This window comes from Monomorium pharaonis, chromosome 1, assembly GCF_013373865.1.
Source record: "Monomorium pharaonis isolate MP-MQ-018 chromosome 1, ASM1337386v2, whole genome shotgun sequence".
Classification (NCBI taxonomy): Eukaryota; Metazoa; Arthropoda; class Insecta; order Hymenoptera; family Formicidae; genus Monomorium; species Monomorium pharaonis.
This window is the reverse complement of record NC_050467.1, coordinates 20,376,472-20,392,154: the sequence shown is the minus strand read 5'-3', so window position 1 is coordinate 20,392,154 and position 15,683 is coordinate 20,376,472. Positions and strand designations below refer to the sequence as shown.

Here is a 15,683-nt window from a genome sequence, read left to right as displayed (position 1 = left end):
ATATCTAAAACAATATCGTCATTAGGACTATTTACTAGTGCACATATCTACCTTAAGACATTGATGCACGATCATGAAAGTGACCCGAGTACTTCAAGCTTATGAATTAGATTAGCGCCTTAGGAGCTATGCATTAAGCAATATAAAACGTATAACTTGGGAAGATTGTCGAAGCTTTCGAAATATGCGAACGAATTATTTCCAATGACCAAGGATAATGATCTCGGTGCAGTAATGAATCATCCAGGACAGCGACTGACCGGCAAGGTGCAATAGACAATGAATCAAAATACAGGTTTGTTTTATGACTTAACACATAAAGTATGAGTATATTCTTTGAAAAACTTATTTAAGACTCCATTCTTTTCAAAAGTTTTAAATATTGATACAGACATCTATCATTATAAATAATGATAGGTACATTTCCTATTAAACTATTTCATTGTGTATTATTTATAGTAAATTCGACTTAATATTTTTATCAACTAAACTTGTAATTGTGGTTTTCTATATGTACAAATTCAATTTGTTATTTATTCATTACGTAATAATTTCGTAATAGAATTAAAAAAATTTAAAAATAGCATAATGCATGTTGAAAGGAAAAAATATGTTTCGTGGGTTGTATTTTCCCACGCGAATGTATATATTATTTCAGTGAGAGCAATAATGACGATTCAAATGGTAAGTAAAAGAAACTCGTAAAAATTTTAGTCTGTCTATCTTTCATCGCTTATTTCCCGGTTATATTCACGATTAATCATAGAATAGCGTGCGATAATGAGTGGTTGCTTTGGTAATGACACCAGCATTGTGGCTAACTATACGATTGGCGACTCATCGACCATGTAATCAATAGTGCGGAACATATGTCTGTAATTTTGCGTTCGTAATTATATTTTCGCGTATTTGCTTTTTGTTCCGCCAATTATTCTAGTTCACCACTAATCGGAAACAATTATATAAGATTGTGCACGCATGTGCCTATGCCTGTGCCAATGCCTGTGTATTCAGATTAATATTTAAATACAGTAAAGTAAAAAATCGCTTATTAGATATAAAATTAGCACAATGAGCTTTTCTTTCAATTTACGTCGACGATTAAACCGTCGATAATAGTGATCACAATACAATATCGAACTTGCTCTTAAATCTAATAAGTTATTGAGTAATTTGTAATAAATTGAACTTGTTACGCCGATTAAAACAAAAGCAATTGCAAATAAAATAGTGAAATATTAATTGTTAAATTAACAGTAATCAAATATAAACTAAAATTAAATGTATAAAGTCAAACTTCAGTTATCAAATCTGTTTATATATCTTATGTTTTTGAGACAAATTTTTCTTATCATAATATTATTTTATATTAGAATATGAAATATTTTATCATGCTATTTTATGTCTAACGTTGATAATTATAATAAAAATTTATAATAACACAATGGAAAAAGTGTTTTCACTATAATATATCAAAAAACTAAAACTTTTAATTATATGTAAAATAACAAATTGATGAATTGTATTTTTGATGTGTGTATATTCCGTTGCAACATCTACAGTCTGCACCATCGTCTTATACATTTTAACTTTTTACTTTTGAAGCAATAATGTTCTTTGTTATTGGGAAATTAAAGGTATATGACCTGTAAATGTAAGTGCCACGAAATTTCATGATCCTCCGCGATGTCTCGTGATACATTCAGTGACGTCCACGAGAGCCATGTAGAATCCCCTCTTACAGAAGAGGTGCGCACGTATAAAGCCAGTGAAAGCGCCAGGCGGCCCTCCAGACTACCGCACAGTCCGACAGCGATAGGAGCTCTGCCGATGGCGGACTTAGATTAACACCTGAAAATCTCTCGCGTAAGTTCGCACGTTGAAATAAAACAACTTCGAAAATTGATCGCGTGTCGTGCTTAAGTTCGCCGTCCACGTGTTCGCGAATTTCCCACCGTCTTTATTGATTGTGATTAGAATAGCTTAGATCGGGAGTGATCATGAAAATGTATTTCGTTGGAATCTTGGCTATCCTGTTATTCGCTGGTACCGAAATTTTAGGACATCCACCACAAGAAAGATTAATGCCAGGTATGTGTTATTTTTTTTACGTTGTTGCATATTTGTCTTTTAAACTTTTGCCGCTAAATAAGCTTCACATTTTATATTTTCATGTATTTTTCTTTAATTATTCCAAGTAGAACTTTATTTAATATAAATAGATTTTAAATAATCGCACGATAGTTTACGATGTACGACAATTCGAATATCTTATATGAAAATACAATAATTTGTTCATGTATGTTTTTGTGAAATGTAGGTTGTTGTTAATGCTGATTATTTATATATAATTCAGTCCGTATTCATGCATTCTATATAAAAATACAAATCAGAAAAAAATATTAGACTTCTATTTCGTCCACATATTAGTATAATACTAATAATTAAGTGACAAAAATACGATGATCTAATGCCTTTCTTTGTCGAGATGGTTTAAAGATTATGATTGAACTTTGCATAACCGTGTTCGAATGCTATTTGTTTCTATATTATACAGATATGTTTGACCTATATACATTTTTAACAACAAAGAATAATTTTTTAATTTCATACTATTTTCATTTTTTTAAAAGTTAATATAAATATGACAGTTTTATTATAAAATTAATAAAAGTAATATAATTTGCTCAAGTTTTTAAATTATCTTTTATAAGTAAAAAATTAATATATAAATTATATCATACAAAAATTTAAATCTTTATGTTAATGTAAAGAAATAAATTATAATTGTTTTATACAGTAAATTATCATGTAACTTAAAAAACAAAATACTGAGTAATGTTGACACTCTATGATAATTATGAGATATTTTTTCATACGGCTTGTGTTATTATGTTGAAGATGAGAAAATTCCGCAATTTTAAACATCATAATTCTTTAAGAATGGTAATTTTAGTTCCTCTCGCTAGTGCACTATCTTTCTTTCTATTTTGTTCTATCATAGTTATTATACGTCTGGCTTTATCCCGCGTAATTATGTCTCCACCCTCTCTCTATCCTTCATTCACGAAAGTGGAACACTTCCTTCTACAGATGCTAATCCTGATAACCCCGGAGAGTATGCCGTCTCTCTGGGACGTGACAGCCCTCAAAACTACTGCAATGCAGAAATCTCACTTCTGCTCACTATCCCACGAACAGTCTTTTCAACATTATTCTTTTATTGCTTTGTATCCAGGGCTCTGACATTTGTCGAATAAACATCGGTAAAATAGGTATTACAACACGTGTCATTCGAATGTATGAGTAGCCGCGAAAAGGCCTGTAAACGGCTGTCTGCACAAGCACGTGAGTCTGGCTCGTCGCAACTTCGCTCACGAGATTCACCGCCTACGTATATATGCTCATTGCCGTCATTGTATGTGAATATCGTGGCCTACAAGGACTGCAACTTTCTTGCATTTTTGTTAGAGACACTGACGTAGAAGCAGGGTCATCAGTTATAGCGGTATTTATATATTGCGATCAGAAAGTACTGTTTTATAACAGGTTCTACAAAGGAAAAAATAAATCCAAGAATATTTATTCCAACTTCTAATTTCTCAAATTTGAAAAAAATATATATATTCAGCGTATTAATAACTAAATTATTAGATAACTAAGTATTAATATTTCAAATAATTCGAAGATTAATACATGCCTTATATTTATAATGTGTAAATATTAAAAAATAAATATTATAACAAATATTAAGATATACGACAAAAGAATGTCAAATTTAAGCTTGATAAATATTCATTCATGAAATTGATTATGTCGCGCATGTGATGTTTAAGATTCTTATTACAAGTTGTTCTTACTCCACATGTTAATTTGTTCACACATTTTTTCACAAATAATATCAATTTCTGTAAACAATGTTTATAGTATTTAATTTAATCATCTTAATCAATTTCTAATTTAAAACTTCTATAAAGCATAATTAACACAAATTTACAAGCAATTAATATTTTGTTATATTCATATTTTTGAGTTTATTAATTTGTAAAAATTTGCCAAGATTTTAGATTTGTCGTAACTTTTATCATTCATAAAAACAATTAAATTTTTAATATTTTTGTAAAAACAATTTATTTGTATTTTAAAATTGTAAATAAGAAATTTCTAAAAAAATGAAGATTATAGAAAATTAAAAAACAATTCTATATACATTTTTGCAAATTGATTTTATATTAAGATCTATTCTTCTTGGCGTATATATGTCGCAAAAGATCTCGCAATCGACTAATAACTATAACATTCACACCTACACACGTGCCACAGAATCAATGCCGTTGCATAGACACTGGGCATGGACAATAATAACAATTCCTATACCGCGCACGAGAGCCAGTATCACGTGCCGCGCATGATTACACGTGCTTTTGCACGTGCCAGTTATTGCCGATCGGTGCGGACGCGAGAAAGACGAAGAAAGAGAGCTGCGCTCATACGCCTTTCCTCGTACGGATTAATACCATCGAGGGAAAAGTCCGACCAAAGTCACGTGCATGCGTTAGCCGCTTACCTCGAATCACGCGACCGTCTATTCTGTCAATTAACGACCGAGCGATATCTTCTCGGCTAGTTTCGTCTTTTTTTTTTCCTGGTCCGCAGCAAGGCCGCGATAAACCCGTTAGTTTCACCGATATACGCTTTTAATTAATCAGAAATCGCGATGCTGCGATATCATCTCTCTTGACGCAAAACTGAAATTATATCTTGCAAATCGTTTGCAAGTGTGTTCAAATTATCACCTTCAACAAGAATTTTATGTTGCATACTTATTTTTAATTCTAATTAAAAATAAGTCTAAAGAATATTCAATCTTTCCATTTTATATCTCTTTTATGTTTACTTATTATAACAAAAAAAAAAAAAAAAAAAAAAAAAAAGATATAGCAAATAAAAGTATATAGATAATTATCTTCTGGGAAGAAAGATTCTATCAACGCTTTGACATTGACACTGCCTGTCTTAAATTAGCCTTGTACAAGCAAGTAACTAGTTGTAAAACAAGTAATATAGTCATACGTCGTTGAACCTACAAGGTACTAGACGGAGACGGGGAAAGTGTGAGAAATTCAGATGAGATTACAGGGTATCGAATAATGACTCAAGTTCTCGCGGTAAAAAATGGAACGGCGACATGTTTATCATTGACACTAATTCGCTTTCCTGTATCTAAGCTAGTATGAGAAGAATTGAATTTATAATATCCTTCAGACTGTGCCCAGAAAGAATTAACATAAGACTATAATATTCATACTTTCTGCTATAGCACAGCTTTAATTTCTCAAAACTGCAAATTTTGCCGCTTAATTGTTTTAAGTACTTTCTCCGTTCGCCACATGTGAAAAAATGAAGTATTGTAATATGAACACGTTCATAAATTATAATTTTATTAACGTTATTTTCTCGCTTTTGTCACATTGCTGACTGATAGCACTAAGCAACTGAGTCATCAGCAAAATTACGGATTTGTTACACATTAAAATCCCACGGTTTTACTATGCATAACACTAATTAATACATCGTTATTTAGTCTGAGAACACAGTTAAAATACGCTTATATTAAAGTCACAACACGTACTACACCGCAAAAATATTTTACGAGAAGGAATTATCGAGAAAAACGTGCGTATACGACAAAAGCGCGTAGACTGACATTAGTACTGACCTTCCATTCCCCGGATACATGACTTTGTCCTAGTTTTGCAGTTAGAGGAACTTATCAAGATCACTGAACATAATTTTTTTCGATGAACTAAATATTGTTAAATTTAAATTCTTTATATTTAATTATTATAAATATGTACTTTCCAAAAGCATTTGTTATATTAAATAAATAATTCTTTTTGTACAATAAAAACTTTTTTTAAGTAATTTATTTTATATTTTAATATTAAACAATAGTTTAATTAAAAATAGAAAAACATCTCTGCTGCTGTCATATTTTTTTATTAAATATTTTTTAAAAGATATAAACAAAACACTTTTAGGTAGTTACAAACATTAATGCATAAATGATTGACAAAAATAACTTACTAACGACAAATCTTAAAATATTAATTAGAAGATATAAAAAAAAGTTATAGCTTTAGTGACGCATTAATGTACAAAAACAAGTATAATGATCATGATTAGTGATTTTGTTAAGTCGCTTATATTTATTATCTTTCCTAATAATATCCAGATAAATTTACAAATACTGTTAGTTTTTTATAAGTCCAACTTTCCACGATCCATGATCACAATTCAGTACCCATGGGGTTTTTAAAGTGCCTGCTAATACTACCGTTTACTTAATGGTGGCGACAAGTACGTGAATTTAAACGTCAACTTTCTACAGCAGTTCAACTATAATCAATGTTATTAGTATCGACGTGCGCGTTCACTGTCCGACAGATTTACGGTAATACGAATATGTTAATTAAGCTGCAGAAAGGACTCCCCAAAGGATCGCGTGATTCAGCTTAATTCGAGCAATTAACATTGTTAAACTGTCAATGCAACAACTGCAGTGATTGATAGTGCATTTTAAAGTGGAGACCGCGACTCCACCTCGTTTCTTTGCTGATAGTTTTTGTTTTATCATAAGAACGAATTCTTTCTCAGCAATTATTGAGTCGCAATTGGTCCGCCATCACCGATTGCTCCGCAATCTAGCCCTCTTTCTTCTCCTTTCTACTTACTGCGCTTGTGAAATCGATAGAAAAGCTTAATTGTTATTCCATTTACATCTAGAGTAGACATGAAAACCGCGAAACTATTTCCTGTTACAGTGGGATGCATAATTCGCGATACAATTCAACTTAATCGCGCATATTTTAATGAGATTGACTACTCTTATCTAATTTTATCTGCCATGAATTTAAACTTATAATTTTTAATTAAATTCATTCATTTATTTCCATTAAGTTTTGCAAAATTAATTGACAACTATTTTTGAAACATGAAACATATGAAAATGGTCGGAACTATGCGAGAACTATCGAGAACTGCCGAAAAAGTGCCGAAACTGTTTGCACCTCATGCCTCTCGAATAAAAAATTGTTTCAAAATAATTAATTGACAGATCTCTCTGTAAAATTAAACCAAATAGTCCGAACTATAGTGGAACTTTCAAAAACTGCCAAAAATTAAAAATTATTTAAAAACAGTTAATGACCAGAACTTTTTTAATACCTATCAGGAACTGTACAACTCTTCGAAAACTATAAGGTTTCATAGTAAAAACTGATTTCTTCGAAATTTGGAGTAGCCACGGAAAGTTAGCATCTCATATTTTCAAACTTATGTATTTTATATTATTTCGGCGGACTATTGCTAAGAATTATCAAGAACTGTAGAACTATTGTCGGTGCAAACAGAAGTCGCGAGAAAACCTACGGTGCAGAAAGTTGAGGTGCCAACTTCACACATACACACGTGTTCAGGCGCGTGCGCTACTCCTTATCGGTGCATCGTTGCGCCCGCATTCGTTACGGTAATTTTTTTCTCACGACTTCCCATTCCCCTTCTCTTTCTTCTCTATTCATATAACGAATGTACGCCAATGTAGTCTACGCGAGGTAATAGGCTTTCATATCTAAACCTTTGCTGAAACGTCTTTCATTCGCTTCTAACAGCTGCTCGTCTTGGATAAGCGTATGCAAAACTCATCTTGCCAGATGCAATGTGATTTTGTAATTAATCGACGAGCAACGCGCTCACGTTTAGATCTCGGATTCGTCTCAATGAAAACGAGCATGTATATGAAATTAATATAAATCAATTTAAAAAGGCTTTACAGATAATCGGTATCGGTAGGCACACATCGATGGCACAATCTTTCGTAACTAACAGCCAAGATCGTGAATCATTATTTAAAATTTAAATAGTTATTAGATACGATTTTTTTATGCTCGTAGAACTCTATCAAATTCAGATTTGCTTAGAAAATCTATTTTTTTTTAGTTTAAGTTTTAAAAATACTGTTCAACTTTTACCACTGTAAATTTTAATGTTGGCACACTCTTCCAATTAGCAATTTAGCGGGGATCGATTACTGTTCGATCCGTAGGGAAACACTTTCTCGCGCATCAAAGAAACGCTTTCTAATGACGAAAGACGACGCTTAATGACGTTAATAACGTTCTGTGCCATCGATTTGTCCTGCCGCGATCCCGTCACTAATGCACCTTAAAAGTTTCCTTCGATGACCGCAATCCCCGGAGATTCGGAACGTTTCGCAGCAGCCGCGTTTCGTGACGAGCGTTTTCACAATCCCTGGATGTGTGGAACGATAAAATGCTGCGCTATACCGCTTCCTCAATAAATTATCGTCGAACGAGAGAATAATATCTCGACTACCCCGGCCTTAATTGTCGCTATGTGAGCTATGATTACAAGCATACATTGCGGCATTACCCCTCTATTCATTGCTCTTATATAGATCAACCGAACCGTTACACTTTACTACCGCTACACAAATTCTCTTTTACTGCTAAATGATGTTTACCGAAATTACTTACGTATATCTTCTCAGTTTACATTCACTTCTTTATATATTTCTGAGTTTATTCTGACATTAGTGGCAAATTACTGATATGTTTTTACCTTATCTCTGATTTCCCCAGTTATCTGATTTGACAAATAAAAATAATAAATAATTATGACTAATCTGGCTTTCTCTCTAATATTTAGCTACTCATTTCTCATGCACTACACAACTTACGTTTGTTATTGTTTATATCCATTACGCTGCGCGGGACGCAACATATAACACTTTGTGATAATTATTGCATTTGACGTTTGAGAAGTATAATAAAAATATATTTGACAGAGTAAAATTAAAGTTGTTGTATGTAATGATTTTGTAGTGAGACTTTCGTCAGCGAATATTATGAAATTTTGTATACAAGCACCGTTGTCTAGAAACGTGTCTACAGATATATATGTAAAATAGAAATGTATCCTAACGCTAAAATGCTATATATATTATTAACAGTATATCGTCTATGTATTGTCTGTTGTTCATACAAAAATTAAATGAACAAATTAAAATTTTAATATTGTAAATATGCAGAAATATTTCAAATGTATTTATAAAATAAAAAAAGAAAAAAACCTGATTGTCATAGAATGTTTTATTTGTATTTATGAGGCGTTGAAAATTAAGCTTACAAAATTATGCTAATTTCAGTCCCCATAAATATGCGCAATTTAAATACTCCGGAAATGTAGGAATTATTTCATCAACATCGACGATATTACCCTGTAATAATGTACCTCGAAGGTAATCATTGAGTGTTTAACTCGTCTTCATCCAGAAGAGAAAGCAGAAATATCGTCCTTTCTTTGCTTGAGTATCGCAGCTGCTAATTTGCAAGTAAGGTAAAATGAGTGATCGTATACGTGCCGGGGAAATAAATCGAGACTACTATTGCTTCATGATCGCTTCATTAAATAATTACACATGAACGCATACGAAATGCGAAAACTTGATTTTCTTCGAGAATTGACGATATCAATCATAGAAACGCCGTTAACGCGAAGAAAAGGAAATGTTGGGAATGCAGTATGAGAAATTTCATGATTAAACGTGAAATTACGAAGACGGATTGGTAAGGTTCATTAAACGTTCGCGTCTTTCGATATCGCGCGCATACCCGACGTAATATATAGCTCGAACTCGTGCCGGTAATTATACCGTTGTCAGTCAATCGGTAGTAAGGTGCGATCGCGATTGAGAGATCAAGCGATGCGCAAACGATATCGACGTCAAAAAAGATCATTCGCCTCAGAGAATATCAATTCGAGATGCAGTAAATTATCGCTGTCTCATTATTTTGATTAATCTTAGAATAACTATACTGGCACTAAACTCTGAAGTAACAGAAATATCAAATAATTAATAAAAAATCATGAATTAAACACTAATATTAATCTGAAAAATAATATAAAACGCTAACAGAGCCGTAAATATTTTTCATAGCTTGATATTATATGATACTGTTTGATAATAAGTAATAAAAGTGTGCTTTTTTGCCTTTCAGATAGAAAAAGTTTAGAATGCCTGTGGAAATGGTTAAAAAAATTGCGGTTGCGTTTGAATGGTGACATTGGGCTGCGATATACTCGAGTTGCTATAAAATATAAAAAGCTCTTACAGCTATTACTTTTGCGCAATGCAGACTTCTTACGTGTCATATCGATTACCATCTTTCTCTTCTCTTTCGAAAATATCTTGCAATTCACAAGACACTAGTTATTCAATCGGTGGCAGTTGCGTGAAATAATTTATCTTCATGCTGATGTACAAACACAAAATAACAAAACCTTAAGTGTCGAGCGATTGTATGCAACAGATTAAACTGCGTAATCAATGTGAACAATAATTAATTATCGCTGATCCGACGACTGATTATTGCGTGTGGCGCGATGTTTTGAATCAATTGGTGCTTAGTAATTAACTGTCACTAACTCGACAACCGATTATCGTGTACGCTATTTTACAGCAATTGATCAGATACGCGTTGGTCTTTTGATTGACTCATAAACTAAATCGATAGATTAGTGCGATGACTAACGTTTGACATTCATCTATCGCCTTTAGCATCGCGGTATACTTTATGCTTTTGTACGAACACATTTATTTGTTTGAAGATCAAAGCGCGAACGTTACGATTAAATTACATAGTTAAAAAGACGATAATGTGTCTCAGTTGTCGCGCGTGATCAAGCGCGACAGAGAAAAGAAATCGGGCTGACACTTTCAAGAGGGTTTTACGCTCACTGGACCACGTCGATCTCTTGCGTTTGTCTCTCACTGCTCTCAACAATGACCGGCAACTTTTCACGAATAGAGCGAAAATTTCTACCAAACTACGCGACGTGAGATCGACTTTCTTGATCGCGAATGGTGAGATAGAAATCGCTACGCCATTGGGTCTTTAATTGCGCCAAGGTATTGTTGGGCATCGATAATAATTTAGCGCTGGTGCTGCGAGAATGTGGCAATAATACCGATGTTGCTAGGGGATTACAGTTACACGGGCTATGATTATCCACCACTACGATTTAGTGAAGCACGGTGTAATCGTACTTTCAGCGCCACGAAACTATAATCCGAGCAAGGGAGTATTTCATATCCGATCACTGCGTATACGATTATACGATTATACGATTACACGAACTTGTAATCTAAAGCCGCGTATAGAAAGGTCAACAATCGCAATTTTTATTCTGTACATATTCGACGCATTTAGTGTCAACATTTTTGACAAGTTTTTCTATTTATATGAGAAATTGTATGTTGACAGAAAAATATGCATTCATTACTATTAGAAAAATCCACGAGAAAACATAAGCGAATGAAATTTTATAGTGACACGAACGAAGTAATGTAGAAAACGTTAACCATTCAGTCGAATTTGTTTAATCAGCCGTTCGAAACAAAAGTGAAACTCTCAGCTCCGGCTCTTCTCTCCGTACACGAATAATTGATGTAATTATCATGCAAGCTATTGGCACATACCCACTCCATCGAATAGGAAACCTCTCTCGTAGTCGTCTTCAAAAGAAATGCAAGTGTGCATCTTCGCGTGCATTCGCACACGTACAGAACATTACCTTTCGTACTTTTATAATAGTTATTCACATATTCGCAACTACCGTTTTTCAACTTATCATTACTGTAAGTGATTAAGTAATTAGCCGAAATTTCATATCTACGTATTTGCAACTTTTATGTTTTCGTATGTACATATGTGTGTTGCGAAATTTCAATTAAAATTAAAATAACATTTTATCGTGAGTGTCTTCTTTTTTAATAATATAATTTCAAATGAGTTATGCTGGGAATATATCATTACTGATTAACTCTCTTGCTTAATTCGTAACTTCCTGTTTAAATAACTAGTTAGCGAAATTTCCGGTTAATTGAAATCTTTACATTCAACGAAAAAGATACATTGCAAAATCTTTTCGTTATTTTATTATCATAATTTTTTACTGCAAGATATGCAAGATATCAACTTTAATAATATTATACATTTAAAACATTATGCCTATCCGCATCGTAAACACAAAATAATTTTATATTTTAGTAGAAATATTTTATATTTTACAGTTGTAAGTGAAGTCGAAACATTCTGATAATAAAATAACTTTCAAGCAATTGTGTGAAAATATATGTAGCACATTGAAAAGCGCATATTATCATGAGATTAAATCATAGAAACGATATAAAATGGAAAGCGTAAGTTTGATATTGCTTAACTCCTGCAATCTTATGATACGATAAAAGATATTCCTGCGATTTTACTAATCATTTAAATCGTAATCAAAATTATCTAACTGCATATTCATAAATAATAGATTAAGCTTACAACTTTGTGTATTGTCAACAAATAAAATAATAAAAAGATATCAATTTCTTTCTTCGTGTGTTAAGAAAAATTGATAATTCTCTAATTATTTTTATCCAAATATATAAGTTTTCATCTTTTTTTTATACATTGAAATCTGATAATAAATCATAATGAGTAATTCTTGACAAGATTGATTCTTATTTTAGAGCTGTCTCTGCAATCGCGATAAGCAAATTGAAATTCTCGGTGTACAATTTGCATTACGCTATTTCCATCTAGCTTCATATCATCTCTTCGCTCTTTCGTACCATCTCATCTAGCATTTTCCTTCCTAGCGTTTAATAATAATCTTAGTGATGAAGTCCATTATCTTGATGTCGTAATGTCTCTTCGTTTAAAATTATGTAGCACAGATTCAGATCACAAACTCGCCTTCAGATTGCTTTTAGCTGCGTCTACTCATGTTTAAAAAAAGGCCGACTTTACTCCCTTGTTACATAATATACTATTTTTTTGCAATAATAAAATAGAAATAATTTTAATGAATTTTCGTAATATTCATTTATTTATATTATGAAACATTGGAAGTATCCAAGAATCTTTATTGAATAATCGCATTGTCTGAAACTATCTTTTAGGTGATAGGAAAGAGGTGCGTCTTTGTACTATGTACCATGTATGAGCTTTTCTCTTTCAAATGCGATCGTAAAGATCGTGCGCGAAACCGCGTCCGGGTTTCTCATTTTTTTTTTGCGACGACGTAATTGTTCGGTATAAAGCATAGAAAGTTACATGTGTGGCAAAAAAATCTAACGATATTTAAAACATTCTTCGGTGAACGCGGCACCTCGCGCACAGTATGTGGTAGACTGTCTTATGCAACTATTACGATTCCAGTGCTGAGTTGCTACGCTTGCACAGAATGAAACGTTTATATCTCAATGCACCAGGAAAAAAAGACGGCCTAGCCTTCCCGGCCTACCTCAATTATTTTTATCTTAATGTGCGCACCGAATACTTGAATTATCCATTGACAGAATAAATATAAAAATCTGTATATATTCACTGACAGATTAAATATAAAAATTTAATATTTTTCTTATCTCGAAACAAATTGAAATATACTATGTATGCTCCAAATTCTTATATAATCGGGAAATTTCAAATTTTAATTTTTCATAAGTTCATGTTATTATTATGTGAATTGCTTTTAGCGACTTCATTCTTATGTTACATGAAATTGTGTCTTAAAATTTTATAAAAGGAAGAAATCTTCCGTGTACAAGAAGTGTGTTAGCCCTCAGTTATATAAATAGATTTGCATTTAGTCGTGCAGGCTCGATACTCAATTATCCGTCACTTCAACTCGGGTTGGCAGGTCTTCGAGGAGTCATGACACGTGCAAGCGTTAACTGTCCAGAACGCAATTTTGCAGCAACCCACGGAAGGAAGACTATTGCATTGTACGTTTCGTAATGCGATCTGCAGTGCTTATCGCGCGATCCTTGAGGGTCGAGTATTTTAAGCAGGATCGAATCGAGAAAGTGTTTAATGCGAGACCCGTACGAAAGCTGACAGTACATAAGTCACCGCCGAACAGAACGTGGCTGGCACGCCATCGAGAGTTCCCCCGAGGTTCTCTTAAATGCGCACTCGGCATGTCGGCACGGAAGACGATCGCGAAATCTGCGATACGTCTGTACGTTCCACGAAGAGTGCCGTGATTTCTCGTGCGCCGCAACGTACACCCGGAAATCAACAATATAACTCGCGCGGTGAAACCACGGCACGCGCCCATTCCTCACGGATTCGTCTGAACGATAATGGTACGGAATGCATCCTTTTTTCCGCGGAACTCGCGAACGGTAGACTTTAAGATAATCAATGATTTAGCAATAGACGACTCAACCAGCATAAGACATTCTTTTACTATCTTTTAAAGAATCATAAATTATTCTATTTATTTACAACCACTTCTTGCTCTTGACAGGCTCTCATTATTAGAAAAATATTTTTGTAAAAAAAATTAAAAATAGGATATAATTTCAAGTTTTTTTTTTAATATAAAAGCATTAAGTGTGAAAAATATATTATTGAACCTAATTTTAAAAATTATATTAATTGAAAGACAAAAATACGATTATGTATAATATAGTTATATTTTGTATCATTAATATTATTAAAGTAAAATATTAATTATTTAATAAGAGTATAAAATATTTTTGTAATATTAAAATTTATTACAATTGTAATAATTATACACTATACCGCATCTATACGTTGTAAACAGAGTACCTACAGCTTTTAACTTTGCCACTGTATTAGAAATAATCGACATTAGAGATTTACTGGTTGATACATCTATAAATGATAAGTTGTTATGACAAAATCAGAGATTTAAGCGTAGTTCGGTCGGAAATAATTATGTCAATCGATTGTGTGAAAATTTACGCGAGATAACTTCAGAAGTAGTGCGCGTCTAATTTTATTGATCGAAATGATATAAAATCGGACGATTTATTCTTCGCGCGCCTTTCACGAACGAAAGCTACATGACCACGCGAAAAATCGTTAATCTGCCATTAGGCGACGGTGCGAAAATAATATAAAACCTGCATTCGATCCACGTGCGAGATAGCATCTTGATATGCCGATAACGTTAGTCTTATTGGATTTAAATGTATTCTGAATATAATTGCTGCTACACTCTTATGGGGATGTAAAGGACCGTCTCATTAAGTCACGTTTGCAAGAAGAATTATGAGACAGATTGTGTGAGAGTATTACTCGTTAATTTTATTTTATGGTACGAAAGATAGCCGCTATATCTGCAAAATGGGAATAACAAATCTAAACTTTATGATTACTTTATGCATGGAATTATACGAACATAAATCTTAATACACTAATTTATAATATACTGTAATTTTCTGGCATTTTTAATAATATTACGTATAAGTTAAAATAATTGGTATTATTATATTGTTGCAAACTAAAAAAGAATTAATTATCTCTGACTTTGCCGATGTTATCAATAAAAAGCTATACATATATATATGCTATAGCTGTATATATACATATATATCTCTATAATATTTGATAAACTTAAAAATTATTATTAAAGTATTATAATATATACAAATTTATCATAATTTGTCTTTTGCTGGAATACGATCGATTGATATTCGGAAATTTTACGAAATTATGTGCTAACCATCAATTTTACACCACTATCGCGAAATATTCGTTAATGGGGAATAATGCTGTAATTACTTATGCAAATAGCTC

At 32.7% G+C, this 15,683-nt stretch overlaps 1 protein-coding gene across 1 annotated transcript in view; it reads left to right on the top strand.

Moving 5' to 3' along the window:
• The first annotated feature begins 1,555 nt into the window (after positions 1 to 1,555).
• Positions 1,556 to 15,683, top strand: part of LOC105832168 — a 51,523-nt gene continuing 37,395 nt past the window's right edge. Inside the window, exon 1 of the mRNA XM_012672877.3 lies at positions 1,556 to 2,091. Coding sequence (XP_012528331.1) covers positions 2,001 to 2,091 — 91 coding nt within the window. The 5' untranslated portion in view covers positions 1,556 to 2,000. The remainder of the gene's footprint in view (positions 2,092 to 15,683) is intronic.